Raw genomic sequence first — 16,681 nt, forward strand, 5'->3', positions numbered from 1 at the left:
CCCTCACCTGCAAGACTTAGGAATTGGATCTAAAATAATAACAGGTGAAGAAATTCCAATTTTAATAGTTTCTAAACCTATACTTTCTTATTTATACATCTTTAAATGAAAGTAACCTACCACTTAACAAATATAGTATTTTTAAGACATTATTAAAGGTTGGCTGGGTGTGGTTACTCATGCCTATAATCCTAGCACTTTGGGAGGCCAAGGCAAGAGGACTGCTGAAGGTGCTTGGGAGTTTGAGACAAGCCTGGGCAATGTAGCAAGACCTCATCTTTATTTAAAAAATAATAATAATTTTCAAAAAAAAATCATTATAAAAAGGTTTATTTTCAGTGCCACATATTATGTCAACATGTCGTTAATAAAAAAACCAAAACATTTAATTGTGGTCCTTGTTTTTGGAGATGACAACGAGCTCTTCTTCCTCATTACTGAAATATCTAATATCTACCAACTTCCTCTCATGCATCAACTCTTCTCAATTTCTAAAGGCTTCTTACACATTTAGAGTACCGGGTTTCACAACCTATTCACCCTATTAATGAAATCATCTAGTCTGTATTTGTAAGACAGCTTATTTCTCAGTTCAATGATCTAAAACAAAATTCTTTCACAGCTGAGGAGAGATGTGTGCCATCTTGCTTTCCCTGATGTTTTGATGCCATTTTTAATCTTATACAAGCTCCCTCTCTATTTTTACAAAAGGGTTGAAAATGTAACTAAAAAAATACCTGAATTATGATGTTCTAAAGGTTACTAATGAGGCTAGTAAAGTTACTCGAGAATCACAATGATGCCATTTCCCTCTTGGCCTAATTACAGGCACTAACTGTGTCATGTACTTGCCACTGCAAAGCAAAGAAAAAAAAATAATACAAGAGGTAAGGGAAAATAGTCAAAGATCACCTTATTACTTTAAGTAAGAGTTTTACATATCTCTTTTATTAGAGTTTTCTAAGGAGCTTCACTTCAGCTAAGCTATAGACAGTAAACTGACAAAAACGAAAACACATCTGTCAAACAAAAACTACCTTGTCAGCGGTGACCCTTCAGAAACATGGGCTGGAGCTGCTTCAGTTTGTTGGCTCAGGGACGTTATGGATCCAACACAAAAGCTTGGGTTGCTCAACCAGTCTAATTCTGCACAGGCAAAAGGAGAAAAGATCAATGAAATTAGTTCAATATGATTCTAAAGCAGGAGATCTATCCATCTTATCAGCTGACATCCTAATTCACAGCCAATGTCAGCCAGACGTTTTGAACAGTCAGTCCAAAGTCCACAGAAGCTGAACAGAATCCATGAAATTTTTATTTCACAGGGCATGGCTTTAATACACTCTAAAATATTCTAGACCAAAATCCTTCCGTGATATCAAACTGCAGCTTAAGCAAAAGCCATATAACAAGTACAGGCTAAAAGGCAACAAGGCATTTTGCATTCCATCCATCCACACTGTCTAATGAGTGTGAATGCTTCCAAAGCATTAGGCTTTCATGACCTCAAATTTGATTCAGACAATTCCTAAAAGTTAAAAAATCAAATCGGCTGGGTATGGTGGCTCATGCCTGTAATCCCAGCACTTTGGGAGGCTGAGGAGGGCAGATCACCTGAGGTCGGGAGTTTGACACCAGCCTGGCCAACACGGCGAAAAACCATCTCTACTAAAAATACAAAAATTAGCCGGGTGTGGTAGCACACGCCTGTAATCCCAGCTACTCGGGAGGCTGAGGCAGGAGATCGCTTGAACCTGGGAGGCAGAGGTTGCAGTGAGCCGGTATCGCGCCACTGCACTCCAGCATGGATGACAGAATTAGACTCCATCTCAAACAGAACAAAACAAAAGCAAATCAAATCATGCATAAAAGCCCACCATGCTTAATATTATTACAGAAGATTACGATCTTTTAAAAAATATTCCATGTTCTACCTTAGTACACTAACTTAACAAACTTTTCCTTAAAATAGTACTCTTCTTTGGAAATAAAAACCCAAGATGTTAACTTTAAATGCTAAAATTATATAAACGTGAATACTGTGATGATTATCTCTAGGTGATTACATTAAATGTCTAAAGATTTTCTTCTTTCTGCTTACCCATAATTTCTTACTTTTCTACAGTGAACTATTTCTAAATTACTTATTTTCTAACTTTTAGGAGTCTTAGCTGTGAAGGGAAGAAAAAAAAACATGGGATGGCAGCAGCAAGGGAGCCCACAGGGGGTTTGTATTTTGTCCTGTTTTGTTTGGATGGGAGGCCAGAGCTTATTCATATCCTAAAGAGGAAGAACCCGTTAAATGGTTGAAGGTACAAAAGAGGAGGGTGACTGCATTTTTGAACAGTTTTATTGAGATATAATTTACATACCATAACTCGGCCATTAGTCATGTACAATTTAACAGATTTTTAGTATATTTACAGAGTTGTGTGGCCATCTTCATAACTTTAGAACATTTTCATCATCCCAAAACAAAACCTCAGACCTATTAGCGGTCCATTCCTATCACCCACCTCCTGTTTCCCTGCCCCACCCACCTCACCCCTAGCCAAACACTAACCTGCTTTCTATCTCTCTAGATTTGCCTATTTTGGACATTTAATATAAATAAGCTCATATAATATACGTGGTCTTTTGTAACTTACCACAATGTTTTCAAGGTTCATCCATGCTGTAGTGTGTTATCACTACCTCATTCCTTTTTATTGCCAAATATCTCATTTTATGGATTTACCACATTTTACCTGTCCATTAGTTGATGAACACTTGGGTTATTTCTTCTTTTTAGCTATTATGAATACTACTACTCTGAATATTCATGTACAAGTTTTCATATGGACACATTTTCATTTTTCCGGAGTGGATACCTAGGAGCGGAATTGCTGGGTGATATGGTAACTCATATTTAACATTTTGAGGAAATGCCAGATTGTTTTCCAAAGTAGCTGTACCATTTTAGATTCTCATTAACAATGTATAAGAATTCCAGTTTCTCCATATCCTTTTTTGTTATATTATCTTTTTTATTATAGTCACCCTAGTGGGTATGATGTGTTATCTTGCTGTAGTTTTGATTTCCATTTCCCTAACGACTAATGATGCTGAACATCTTTTCATGTGTTTATTAGCCATTCACAGATCTTCTTTGCAGAAGTTCTTTATTCTGGGTACTAGCTCCTTAAGTAACTGTATTAGTCCGTTCTCACACTGCTATAAAGAAATACCCAAGACTGGGTAATTTATAAAGGAAAGAGGTTTAATTGACTCGCAGTTCCACATAGCTGGGGAGGCCTCAGGAAACTTACAATCATGGTGGAAGGTGAAGAGGAAGCAAGGATCTTCTTGATGTGGTGGCAACAGAGGAAAGAGTAAAGAGCCAAGGGGGAAGAGCCCCTTATAAAACCATCAGATCTCATGAGAACTCACTCACTATCGTGAGAACAGCATGGGGCGAACTGCCCCCAGGATCCAGTCACCTCCCACCAGTTCCTCCCTTGACACATGGGGATTATAGGGATTACAATTCAAGATGAGATTTGGAGGGGCACACAGAGCCAAACCATATCAGTATTTGCATCTTAGTATGGAGGAGACACCAGAATGTATGCTTCCTGACAACAGGTACTGTTTTAATCACTGGCTTATAGTAGGTGTTCAACAAATACTTGTGAGAAAGAAGGAAAAGAGGAAGGAAGGAAAATCCCAAAGAAAGAAAGGCATATTAAACAGCACAGAAAAAAGGGAAATAAGTGACAGGTTCCAACTTAAGTGCCTACAGCAGGCCAAACACCAGGCTAAGAACTTACATTCTTTTCATCTTTTAATCCTCACAACAAGGCTCTATGGGAGGTATTATGATCACCATTTTATAGAATAGGAAACTAAGACTCAAAGGGGTTAAGTAATTAGTAATGTCATACCTAGTAAATGTTAAACAACTGCTCATGCAACCTTCTACTCTCTTTTTCCTTCTGAGGTTGGTTCCCTTCATTTGGGCCTAATTCCTGGCAAAAGATATGTGAAACTAGTTCCTGTTGCTCACTGAGATCAAAATTATTTCCACAAAAATCAGATTCTATCATGAAAAAGTGGAAAAAGATGGAACAAACAGTATTCAGGAAAAGATGCTCTCAAACAATTCCAGTATATTTCTATATAAATATTCTAGATAGTGATGACAGCTGGAAGAAAATGTAAAGAAATACAGACATCACAACATACAGTGTGTGACTCTTCAAAGTCCTTCAGAAGACACAAGAAAGCCTTTTTAAATTTGAGAGATGGGGTCTTGCTGTGCTGCCCAGGATGGCCTCAAACTCCTACACTCAAGCTATCCTCCTGCTTCAGCCTCCCAAGCAGCTGGGACTATAGGCGTGCCACCACTGTGCCAGGCTTTTGAGGATACAATTGAGGCTTTGCTGTATGGCACTACTGTGGGGGAAAAAAATTCAGAAAGAAATAAAACTTGGCCAGTGTATCTATTATACTAGCACTTTGGGAAGCTGAGAAGGGAGGACCACTGGAGCCCAGGAGTTCAAACGAGCCTGGGCAACATAAGCAAGACCCCAGCTCTATTAAAAAAAAAAAGAAAGAAAAGAAAAGAAAAAAAGAAAGAAAGCTCTTGGGTTTTGAACATGAATCATCATGGATCCTCTGTGACCTTCATGCCAATCGAATGATCTCCTGTGGAGCAAAAGGTATTTTCATCTGACAAGAAGCTGTGTTTTGCTTTATTTTTTGATAGCATATTAGCAGTGCACATGCAGGGAATACTGGAAGTAATAATCACTGTATGGTAGGCTTGGAAAGATTTTGGAAGTCCTCTAGTCCATGGACTTCCAAACTTTTCTTAGCCAAGGAACTCACTTCAAACAGAATCTTCCATAGAAGTCCAACATGAAGAACAGAAAAGGCAGGGATGCTCTCTAGTTGGGAGTTCAGAGGGAGGGGCTGGGTCTGAGATGGCTCTTCAGAGCACAGCCTGGACACCACCCCCTCCCCTATAGACCAACAGCTGGAGGCCCAGCTGTGGCCAAGGGCAAGCATCTGAACCTGAATCTGTGACTCTTCATCCAGTTCTCTCCACCCCACCCCACGGAGCTTCTCTTCACTTCCTCAACTAAGGAGGCTGGTTCTCCTAAAGTCTCCCTGCAATTAGTACACGGGGCTCTTACGGCAATCTTCACATTGTAATCTCATTATCTTCCCACTATACTCTAAGCCAAGGGTCAAAAACTCAAATCCTTATAGGGACCAGATTAGTAATGACTACTGTGATACTACAGAAGTGGCAAAAGAAAAAATAAACACCAACTAGCTTACAACTTTTATATCCCAGTTTCTAGCTCCCTCCCCTCCTCCCACCTGTCACTTCCCAAACTCCATGAGGGCAGGGCCATGACTATTCACTACTGTATTCCCAACTCCTAGCACAGTGCCTTGGTACAAAGCAAATGGACTCAATAAATACCTGTTGAATAAATAAAATGAATGAGGATATGCACCATATCTTTGCATGTTTATACCCCCAACACCTAATCAAATGAACTGAAGAAATTCGAAATCTTCAAAAAAAAAAATCCATTATCTAGGTATAAAGTACAACTAGTATAATTCTTCCTTTCTTCATTGTAAATGTATATTTAATCATTACATAAGTTAATGAATACCAACTACACACCCAGGCACAGGTCTAGGTACTGGGGGTATAGTGGGGAACAAGAAAGGTTCTGCTCACATGGAGTTTATAATTATAACCTTCACTGTCAAATAAAAACTTGCATTGTTAAATTCAATTTTAATTCAACAGAATTCTGGAGAGAGTTATCTGAGATGAAAAGATGCTTTATTAATCAGACTGCAAAGTCATTTTCAACAGTTACATCCTCACATAATTTACATACTTCATAGATATAAAATGTGTACATAGATAATTGTGCCAATACTAAGCAAGATGTAACATTTATAGAGAAGACCAGCAGCACACCAAATGCCTACGGTTTAAGAAAGAGAATCCCACTGGCTGACAAGGCTTTTGTCCTTGCAGGTTAGTAAATTACGAGTTGGAATGTGCCTGGAAATTCACACTCTGCCATACATTGTATTATGCATACACACCAAGAAATGTGGAAACATCAGGCAGAAAAACCACTTTAGAACTACCGCCTAACAAAAATAGGCAGGTGTCTGGTAGAAATGTAGCATGTATAAATTTTCAGGGTAATTTAACAGAAAATAATATAATGAATCATCGCTGAATAATTTAAGCTCAAATACTTTTTATGAACATTTATTATGTAACCCTATTTCTCTACCACTAGTAAAAATGCTTTAATTTAATTCTATTACACATAGAGGGAGGAAGGAATTGCCATGAAAACATTTGAACTTTAAAATATATTTTTAACTATAATTGGATAAAATATCCAAGTTCTACATCCATTCCCCTTCTATTATAACGAAATAGCACTGATTACTAGTTTGTTTAAGTGAACTCAGAGGTAAGTGCTCCTCCTGAGATGGTAATTCAAAAAACATTTCTAGGGCCAAGTGTATAAATAAAGTAGTGTATATATTATGGGAGAGATTTGTTCCTTTAAAATGAATAAGTCTAACAAAGGATCTGGGAGTACAAACCTATTTATACAAAAAGCACCAGCAAACATGGCTGAGAACTGCATTTAAGATGATTATTACAGAGAACCTGAGCAAATTCAGCCCTTCCATGGAGTTAACCTACAATTTGAAGAGGCCCAGGAATTCCAAAGGTATTATATAAAGGACCAAAACCGAATGTTCTAATATCGTAGCATGGCTTATAACACAAGCTCTGTACTTAGAACTTGTATTCAAACTGGCTGTTTCCTGGTTGTGCAACTCTGAACAAAATAATTTATGAGTCTATTTTTTTTATTCCGTAATTTTTTACTGACAGCCAAGTACTGGTCTAGGTGCTAGGAATGCACGATGGATAAGACAAACCCAACACTACCCTCATGGAAATGCCCTACTAGCAGTCACTTCTATGCAACGTGACAAATGCAAAGAGAGAGAAAATAGGGAATAATGACAGCACGCTCTCTAATTCAAACAAGGTCTGGATCAGAGAAAGCTAACTGAGAAAATCTCTCAGCTAAGATCTAAAGGAGGAGTGAAGGAAATATGCTCCTAGAAAGTGTTTGGGAAATAGACAGTGAGAAATAGGAGAAGCGATTGTGGCTTGGCCATTGGGACTGAGGGGAAATGGGGGCAAAATGAAGCAGGAGAGGTAGGGCCTTAAAAAACATGTTTGAGAGCTTGGCATTACCCTAAGAGCAATGGGCAGATGGTCATGTTTTGAATGAGAGTGACAAAATCAGATATACTATTTGAAAGATGAGCAGCAAAGAACAGCGTTTAAGAACACACATTTTAGGCCGGGCGGGGTAGCTCATGCCTGCAATCCCAGCACTTTGGGAGGCCGAGGTGGGCGGATCACTTGAGGTCAGGAGTTTGAGACTAGCCTGGCCAACATGGTGAAACCCCATCTCTACTAGAAATACAAAAATTAGCCAGGTGTGGTGGCGCACACCTGTAATCCCAGCTACTCGGGAGGCTGAGGGAGGAGAATCGTTTGAGCCCTGGAGGCAGAGGTTGCAGTGAGTGCAGATGCCACTGCACTCCAGCCTGGGTGACAGAGCAAGGCTCCGTCTCCAAAAAAAAAAGAGCACACACTTTGAAGCTAAATTGTGTGAGTTCAAATCCTGACTCTGTGACTTACTAACCATGTGACCTTCAGAAGTTACTTACTGGTTCCCTCTGTGCATCCATTTGAACAGCACTAACTTCATAGAGTTGTTATGTGCATTCAATAAGTTAGTATTTGTAAGGCATTTAAACCAGTGAATGGCACATAGTGTTTTTAAATAAGGACATTTAAAAGTTCTTGCAACAGTGTGGAGAGTGGCTCAGGGAGCAATGGCAGGACTAACGGCGGGGACGCTATTTTAGGAGGCTGTTGTAGTAATCTAGGAGACGATGACGGCAAAAGTTAGGTAATGGTAGTGAGACTATGGAGAAACTAAGGACTTTCAGAGTTGTTTGGAAGGACTAAAGAATTGAATGGGTGGAAGTGGGGAGTCAAGGTACGTGTCTCAGTTTTGGTTTGGGTGAATGGTAGTGCCATTTTCTGATTTGTGGACACAGGAAGAAAAAGGTTTGGGGGAAAAAGATAATGTGTTTAGTTTCTTCCCCAAATATGGATAATATGTCTGCTTCATATAATATGAAGATTAAATAAACTAATATACCATCTTCCATTCCAAATCTGTCAAATATTTGATTCCCAAGCAACAATGTTCTAGGGTACACAATCCTAGTCAACAATCTGAGGGTAGGAAGAAAAGCTCCAGAACTGAAGGGGTCAGATGCTGGGCACTCTCTGCTGCTCCTGACACAATGGATGCTCCTATTCTTGTTTCCTGAAAGAATGAATTTTACTAAACATAGTCCCACCAGACTCCTTACTGAATGTGATGCCTACTTAAATCCTGGCCTCTTTGCTTTTTTTTGTTCTGAGATGGAGTCTCACTATGTCAGCCAGGCTGGAGTGCAGTGGTGAGATCTCAGCTCACTGCAACCTCCACCTCCCAGGCTCAAGCAATCCTCCCACCTCAACCTCCCGAGTAGCTGGGACCACAGGAACACACTACCACACCTGGCTAGTTTTTGTTGTTGTTATTAGAGTCAGGGTTTTGTCATGTTGCCCAGGCTGGTCTCAAACTCCTAAGCTCAGGTGATCTGCCCGCCTTGGCCTCCCAAAGTGCTGAGATTTCAGGTGTAAGCCACTGTGCCCAGCCCTTGGCTTAACTTTTAATGGTAGCCAGAAAGAGGAGAACAGCACCCCTCTCACTCATTTTGGTATTGGCTGTCTTTCCTGTCCAGGAGTTTAACGTTTTTTTTAATTGAAACTCTGCACCCACTTCTTGCTAACACTATTTTACATTTTTATAACATTTTTTATACTGTAAGGCAAAAAGTACACTGCTTCTATTTATAACAGCCAAAGACTGGAAAGAGTCCAAATGTCCTTAATAGGGGACTGGTTGAATAAAGCATGTGACAGCCACACGATGGAGTTCTGTGCACTAGTAAAAAGAAATGAGGAAGATCTCTATAGAGTGTAGAGCGATCTCCGGGATCTAAGGTAAAATGCAGAATAGTATGCATTTAAGAAAGAGAGGGAAAATGTAGTTGCTCTTATAGAAGGGAGGGAAAGAAAATGGGAGGATACCATGGGCTAATGAAAATGTTAGTCTGCAGGGGAAGGAAAGTGACAGGTTGGAGAAACAGAGATGGAAGGTTTTTCTCCTCTGAATATACCTGGTTTACAATCTCAACGTTAGGCTAAGCATTTTACATCATTATAAAACAAAATCAAATTAAAAAGAAAAACAATCCCTAAAAATGGAAAATATTTATATCACCATATATCAAACTGGTGGTAAAACCACACAGGGAATTGTTTCAAGTGATTTTCAAACTCGGTAAATTGACCGCATATCCACTGTGGGCCATGTCCTTAAAACAAATAGAACCATAAAAAAATCTGAAACTGTTAGTATTAGTCACATTAATACTGTTATTTTGAACATATAAAGAAATTTAAAAATTAAATCAAAGAAGTAAAAGCTTCATAATCTTACATTTGGACTGGAAATACTAATATGAATTCATGATGTATTTTTCTCTTCCTGGTTCCATCCACTGAAAAAGTCTAGAAGTAATGACAACACAGTGGTGATGATACCCCTAACAACCCAGTGTGTGGTTTTCATATATCCATACCATTTTCCACTAAAAGAAACCAGGATTCCCTGGAGAAATGGCCAACTCCAGGCCACAAGAGAAAATGTAAGTGATGATTCCTGGACATCTCTTAGGACAGAAAGCAAGAAAGCTATTAAATAAAGATGATTGGGTCAGGCCCGGCATGATGGCTCATGCCTGTAATCCCAGCACTCTGGGAGGCTGTGGCGGGAGCACTGCTTGAGGCCAGAAGTTCAAGATCAGCTTGACCAATGTAGCAAGACTCTATCTCTAAAAAAATAAATGAATCAGCCAAGTGTGGTGGTGCACACTAGCAGTCCTAGCTACTCAGGAGGCTGAGACAGGCGGACTGCTTGATCCCAGGAATTGGAGGTTGTAGTGAGCTGTGATTGTGCCACTACACTCCAACCTGGGCAACAGAGTGAAACCTCATTTCTAAAAAAAGAAAAAAAAAAAAGCCTACCTGCAATGGATTGAAATATAAACATTAAAAATTCATGACTTCATAATGAAAACAAAAAATTTCACACCTCACTGGTCACCTCTAGAAGTTACTGGGACCCCCAACTCATTATTCTGAAACTAACGAAAGGAATGAATCAAGTATTTATCCCAGGCTAGGCGAGGTGGCTCACGCACTTTGGGAGGCCAAGGCAGGTGGATCGCTTGAGGTCAGGAGTTCAAGACTAGCCTGGCCAACATGGTGAAACTCTGTCTCTAGTAAAAATACAAAAATTAGCCAGGAGTAAGCTGGGCGCAGTGGCTCACGCCTGTAATCCCAGCACTTTGGGAGGCAGAGGCGGGAGGATCATGAGGTCAGGAGATTGAGACCACTCTGGCTAACATGGTGAAACCCCCTATCTACTAAAAATATAAAAAATTAGCCAGGCGTGGTGGCGGGCGCCTGTAGTCCCAGCTACTCGGGAGGCTGAGGCAGGAGAATGGCGTGAACCCGGGAGGCGGAGCTTGCAGTGAGCCAAGATCACACAACTGCACTCCAGCCTAGGCGACAGAGAGATATTCTGTCTCAAAAAAAAAAAAAAATTAGCCAGGAGTGGTGGCGCATGCCTGTAGTCCCAGTTACTAGGGAGGCTGAGGCAGGAGAATCACTTGAACCCAAGAGGCGGAGGTTGCAGTGGGCCAGATCTCACCACTGCACTCCAGCCTGGGTGACAGCTAGACTCTGTCTCCAAAAAAAAAAAAAAAAAAAGAAAAAAGTATTTATCCTGTCTTTCCTGTCTAACTAAACTGTATTCAGGGTATCCCAATAGTTCTTCATAGAATAATTGATGTTAATAAATACAGGAGGAATGATATAATTAGAAAACAACCATTTTGCAACCTCAATGAAATAATAATGAACCTAAACAATAATCATAAATGGCTGCAAAAATCATTAGGTGTAAGGTTCATGGGCTGCTTCATATGGGATGAAACAGGTTGCAAACACATGAATCCACTGGTCAATCTTAACATCACTAAAACAGAGAACGTTAGACAGGGCATCCTCCTGAAATGATTCCATAGCAAGTGCATTGCTCCCCCAATGAGGTACTTTCAACAAAAAGATTAAATCTGAATCTAATTAATTGACTAGAGGTAAATACCAGTTTACAGGAAATACTGGAATACAGAAGCATGTTAAGTGACACTGAGGATTTGGTGGGAAACATTTACAGGACAAATGACATGGTTTCCTCAACAAATCGATCACATGGAATGAAGGAGAGGAAGAAACCGATTTATACTGAAGGAGACCTAAGGCATATATCCACAAAATGCAATGTTGGCTGTATTTTGGAAATTGACTTGGACAATCCAACTGTAAAATCCCATTTTTGAAACATCTCATGAAATTTGAACACTGACTGGTAAGTGAAAATGACCAGAAAAGAATTATGGCTTTTTTCCATTACAAGAGATGATGCTGTGTTTATATTTTTTCAAAAGACAATACTTTATAAAACATACTTTTACACACATTTTCCTGATTGTAGATATCCAGAGGATGTCAAATAAATACTATTTAACAGTAAGACTCCTCTGCAAAAGTTCGATTTCCCCCTCTCAAAATAAAAGGATAAAGCTTTGACATGTTATTAAAGATCACTATCTTCCATCACCGCCAGCCCAACCATATTTCCCAAGGCTCCTCTTTATGCCACTACACCTCCAGACAAACTAGATGATTTGCAGTTCTCACACTTTTCTTCTGCAGGACTTGAAGGCCCCGGTATACACTTCCGCCATTTTATTTGTCCAAATCCTACTCTCTTGAAGATCCATCCAAAACTTAGCTCCTGGCTAGGCACAGTGGCTCACGCCTGTAATCCCAGAACTTTGGGAGGCTGAGGCAGGAGGATCACTTGAGCCCAGCAGTCTGAGATCAGCCTGGGCAACATAGTAAGACCCTGTCCCTACTTAAGAAAAAAAAAAGTAGGCTGGGTACGTTGGCTCACACCTGTAATCCCAGCACTTTGGGAGGCCGAGGTGGGCAGATCATCTAAGCTCAGGAGTTCAAGACCAGCCTGGCCAACATGGTGAAACCCCATTTCTACTAAAAATACAAAAAATTAGCCAGGTGTGGTGGTGCACGCCTGTAATCCAAGCTACTCGGGAGACTGAGGCACAAGAATCACTTGAAGCCGGGAGGCGGAGGTTGCAGTGATCTGAGATTGTGCCACTGCACTCCAGCCTGGGTGACAGAGTGAGACTGCCTCAAAAAAAAAAAAAAAAAAAAAAGTAAAAGAAAAAAATATTAGTTCCTACATAAAGCCTTCTTCGAACCTTCTATTAGAAGTAATTATTCCTGGGCTGGGTGTGGTGGCTCACAACTGTAATCCCAGCACTTTGGGAGGCGAATCACTTAAAGTTAGGAGTTCGAGAGCAGCCTGGCCAAAACAGTGAAACCCCATCTCTACTAACAATACAAAAATTAGCCGGGCATGGTGGTGAGTGCCTGTAGTCCCAGCTACTCAGGAGGCTGAGGCAGGAGAATCACTTGAACCCAGGAGGCGAAGGCTGCAGTGAGCCAAGATCGTACAATTACACTCCAGCTTGGGCGACAGAGCAAGACTTGGTCTCAAAAAAAAATAATAAATAAAAAATAAATAAATAAATAAAAAGAAGTAATTAATCCTGCAGTTCACCTATGGTATCTGTAATATCCCACCTTGTACTATACACTTCTTTTAGGTGCACTCATGCATTCCTGCAACACGTAATTATTAAGTAACTACTATCGATCTGTACATCCAGAAAATATTTATTGAACACCTATTATACTTTGGACCTGTGCTAGGGGCTAACTATGCTACAATGAATAGACAAACACTGCCCAACCTGATAGAGATTACAGTCTAGTAAGGGAAGACAACAATTTTACACAAGAAATTACTCACAATTATGAGAAATAGGACAAGCGCAGTGGCTCATGCCTGTAATCCTAGAACTTTGGGAGGCTGAGGCAGAGAATCGCTTGAGCTCAGGAGTTCGAGACCAGCCTGGTCAACATAGTGAGACCTCGTCTCTACTAAATATTAAAAAAAATTAGCCAGGCCTGGTGGTGCACACCAGTAGTTCCAGCTATTCATGAAGCTGAGGCAGGAAGTTAAGCCCAGGAGTCTGAGGCGGCAGTGAGTTATGACAGCGCCACTGCACTCCAGCCTGGGCAACAGAGTGAGACCCTGTCTCAAAAAAAAAAAAAAAATTAGGAGAAACGTTACAGAAAGTGTAGGAACTATATTAGAGGATATAACAGACAGGGAAGACTCAATTGCGCCCTGTCACATATGGCACATAATTTAGAATTACTTTTTTTTCTTTTTTTTTTTGAGACAAGGTCCCCCCACCCCAGGGCAGGATGCAGAGGCACGATCATGGCTCACTGCGGCCTCAAACTTCTGGGCTCAAGCAATCCTCCCACCTCAGCCTCCTGCGGAGCTGATACTACAGGCGTAGTATCCACGCCCGGCTTTTTTTTTAAGAGACAGGAGTCTCGCTATGTTGACCATGATGGTCATGAAGTCCCGGGCTCAAACTATCCTTCCACCTACAGGTGTGGGCCACTGCTCCTGGCCAGGATTAATTAACTTCTTAAATGAACTATGTACCCCAATTTTGAACAATGCAGCTCTGCTGGAAATGTCTGGGACTTAAGTAAAATGTGTAAAGCCATAACCTGATACACAGTAGGCCCTCAAGAATAAATGTTAGTTCTTTTCACTGGGTGCTGTGCCCCTCCAGAGAGAAACTGATTAGGTTTTGGATACTAATCCCCTAGCTCTAGGCCACTAAGTAATACCAATCTAATAAGCATTTCAGAAATAAGTATAACAGGAAAGGAAGTAATATGTAATAAAAACATTCTGCATTTGCATCAAGGGTTTCCTCGAGATGTCGAGTATCATTATTCCCAATTTAAAGATGAAGTAACTGAGGCTCGAAAAGAACAGGACCTAACAACATCGTACAGAAGTCCCAGCTCCAGGGCATCTGCTGGTCTTTCTCCACCCCTCCATAACTCTACAACCTTGGTCCAGAACAGGCCTCTGGGCCCCAGACCTCGGAGGCATTGAGCCTTTCCCAGAAGGCTTTGCAGCGCCGCGGAGAACTCTGGGATACAAATGGATACACAAATCCAAAGCAAAAGTCTAGACCTGGGCCCGAGAAACAGCCTCTTAGGCCCCCCAGGTGCCTTCTTCGGCTCGTTTGTGTGCTTACCTTTCCTGGAGCTCCCGCCATCGGGAGCCTCACTAAGCCCCGCAAAGGCTGGGAACAGCGCCATGACCACAGGCCGTACCTCCGTTCTTCTCTATAGAGATGGCGCCGGCGAGCGAGCGCCGGTCTGAGGACCCCTGCCGTCGCGGTGCACTCTGGGAAATGTGGTTTTCGCGGCGCTCTCTGGGGCTTGACCTCGAAGCGGGAGGGGCGGGGCCCAGAGAGGAGGGCCGTCAAGGGACTGGGGCGCGGCGGGGCAGGGAGAGGCAGGGCAAAGCAGGGCAGGGCGGGGCCAAAGGGGGCGGGGCGAGGAGTGACGGGTTTCTAGTGGTTGGGGCCCTGTGAGAACCGGAACTGCGAAAACCGGAGAAGGGAATTGTTCACCGCGAAAGGGACTAAGGAAATTGGGATTCCAGTTCGACCCCTAAATTCACACCATCCTTGCTAACTGGGTCAACTTAAACGCTCTAAGCATTAGTTTCCTTATCTGCAAAATATTGAGAAGATTAAATGAACATATTTATAAAGGGCCTAGCATTGAGTCCGGCCCATGAAAAGCACTTAATATGTGTTAGCCGTTATGTGAATTACGACTGCAAGTTCGGCTCAAAGTCATGTGAGATATCCGAACTTCAATCAGGTTACCATATTAAATACCCCAGAACAAGGAAAAATGGAAAGTCCCATCAAGTTCAAGGGTCTTTGATAGTTAGAAAATACCTGTCTGTGAAGCATTCTTGACCCCAGTTCCACCCACCCAAAATCTAATCACACTTGCTACCAGAAATATAGAGAGTAAAGGAACAACTTAGAAGACTTTGTACCACCAAGAAACAATTAGCCAAATCTAGAATGTGGGAAATTATAGAAAACAACCGTGCTTCCTTAACATATCAAGGGCTTTAAGAGGGCAGGAGATTGTAATAGATACGAAGATCTTACAGACACATCAAGCAAATACAACATATTTATGGTCTCATTATAATTCTGATTGGACAAACTGTAAAAAGACCTTTTTAAGATAGATGGAGAAATAAGAAGGTAGGCAGAGTACAAGCAATTCACAAGTAATTCTTGTGAATTCTGTTAGATGTACTAAGGTACTTATGTCACTGAGGTGACCTTTATTTATTTATTTTGAGACAAGGTCTCCTTCTCCCACCCAGGCTGGAGTGTAGTGGTACGATCTCTGCTCACTGCAGCTTCGAACTCCTCGATTCAAGCAATCCCCTCACCTCAGCCTCCCAAGTGGCTGGGACCACAGGCATACACCACCATGTCTGGCTTAATTTTTTTTTTTTTTTTTTAATAAAGACAGGGTTTCACCATGTTGCCCAGGCTGGTCTCGAACTCCTGGGCTCAAGCAACCTGCCCCCCTCTGCCTCCCAAAGTGCTGGGTGCCTGTGCCTGAGCACCCCCCAACCCAGCCTGAGATTACTTTTTAAAGTTCTTATATATTAGAGATATATACTGAAATATTTGCAAGTGAAAATAGATAGGTAAATGAAGATATATTTATTGGAATCCTAGGGAGTTAAAGATCTTTAGTTAGGAAATACATTATAAACCAGAGATGCAAATGTAATCATCTAATCAAGGAATGTATGGACTCTGATGAAGTCTGCAGACCTGCATAAGAATTAGGTTCTATGAGTCCAAAATAGACACCCTTAATGCTTTGAAGTCCCTGGCAGAGTACTTACAAAAAGGAGCTTAGTATGACAATAGGGGCAGTAATTCCTGTATGTCTTCAACTTTAAATCTCAGGTTCTGCCAAAATCTTTGACTCTAAGTTACCTCAATTAATTGGGGCAGCATTTGTCTTTCTTAGCAGATCACTTCAGGTAACTGGGATGGAAATAGTCTATCCCAATGCCTCCTATCTTTCCACCCCAGAAAAGTAAGAATTAATATGGAAGTTTTAAGAAATTAAAACCATAATAATGTTTCTGTAATACAAAGGAATCTGGGTATACTAGGTATATTGTGTACTTACAAATGTATAAGAGAATGTTGCTCAAGAGACCCTCCTCATAAGAACAACTGAAAGTGTATAATCAAGTAACTGATATAGACTCCTGGTTTTAAGTTAAAATCTTTTTGTGTTTGTTTTATTTTTGAGACAAGGTCTCCTCTCTCGCCCAGGCTGGAG

At 41.0% G+C, this 16,681-nt stretch overlaps 1 protein-coding gene across 1 annotated transcript in view; it reads right to left on the minus strand.

The window, feature by feature from the left end:
- Positions 1–14,795, minus strand: part of NRDE2 (NRDE-2, necessary for RNA interference, domain containing) — a 54,621-nt gene extending 39,826 nt beyond the window's left edge. The window contains exons 1-2 of the mRNA XM_008958186.5: positions 14,533–14,795; positions 1,038–1,146 (exon numbers count right to left, since the gene is read on the minus strand). Of these exons, the coding sequence (XP_008956434.2) occupies positions 1,038–1,146; positions 14,533–14,596 (173 nt within the window). The 5' untranslated portion in view covers positions 14,597–14,795. The remainder of the gene's footprint in view (positions 1–1,037; positions 1,147–14,532) is intronic.
- Between the last annotated feature and the right edge of the window lie 1,886 nt (positions 14,796–16,681).

This window comes from Pan paniscus, chromosome 15 (assembly GCF_029289425.2).
Source record: "Pan paniscus chromosome 15, NHGRI_mPanPan1-v2.0_pri, whole genome shotgun sequence".
Lineage (NCBI taxonomy): Eukaryota > Metazoa > Chordata > Mammalia > Primates > Hominidae > Pan > Pan paniscus.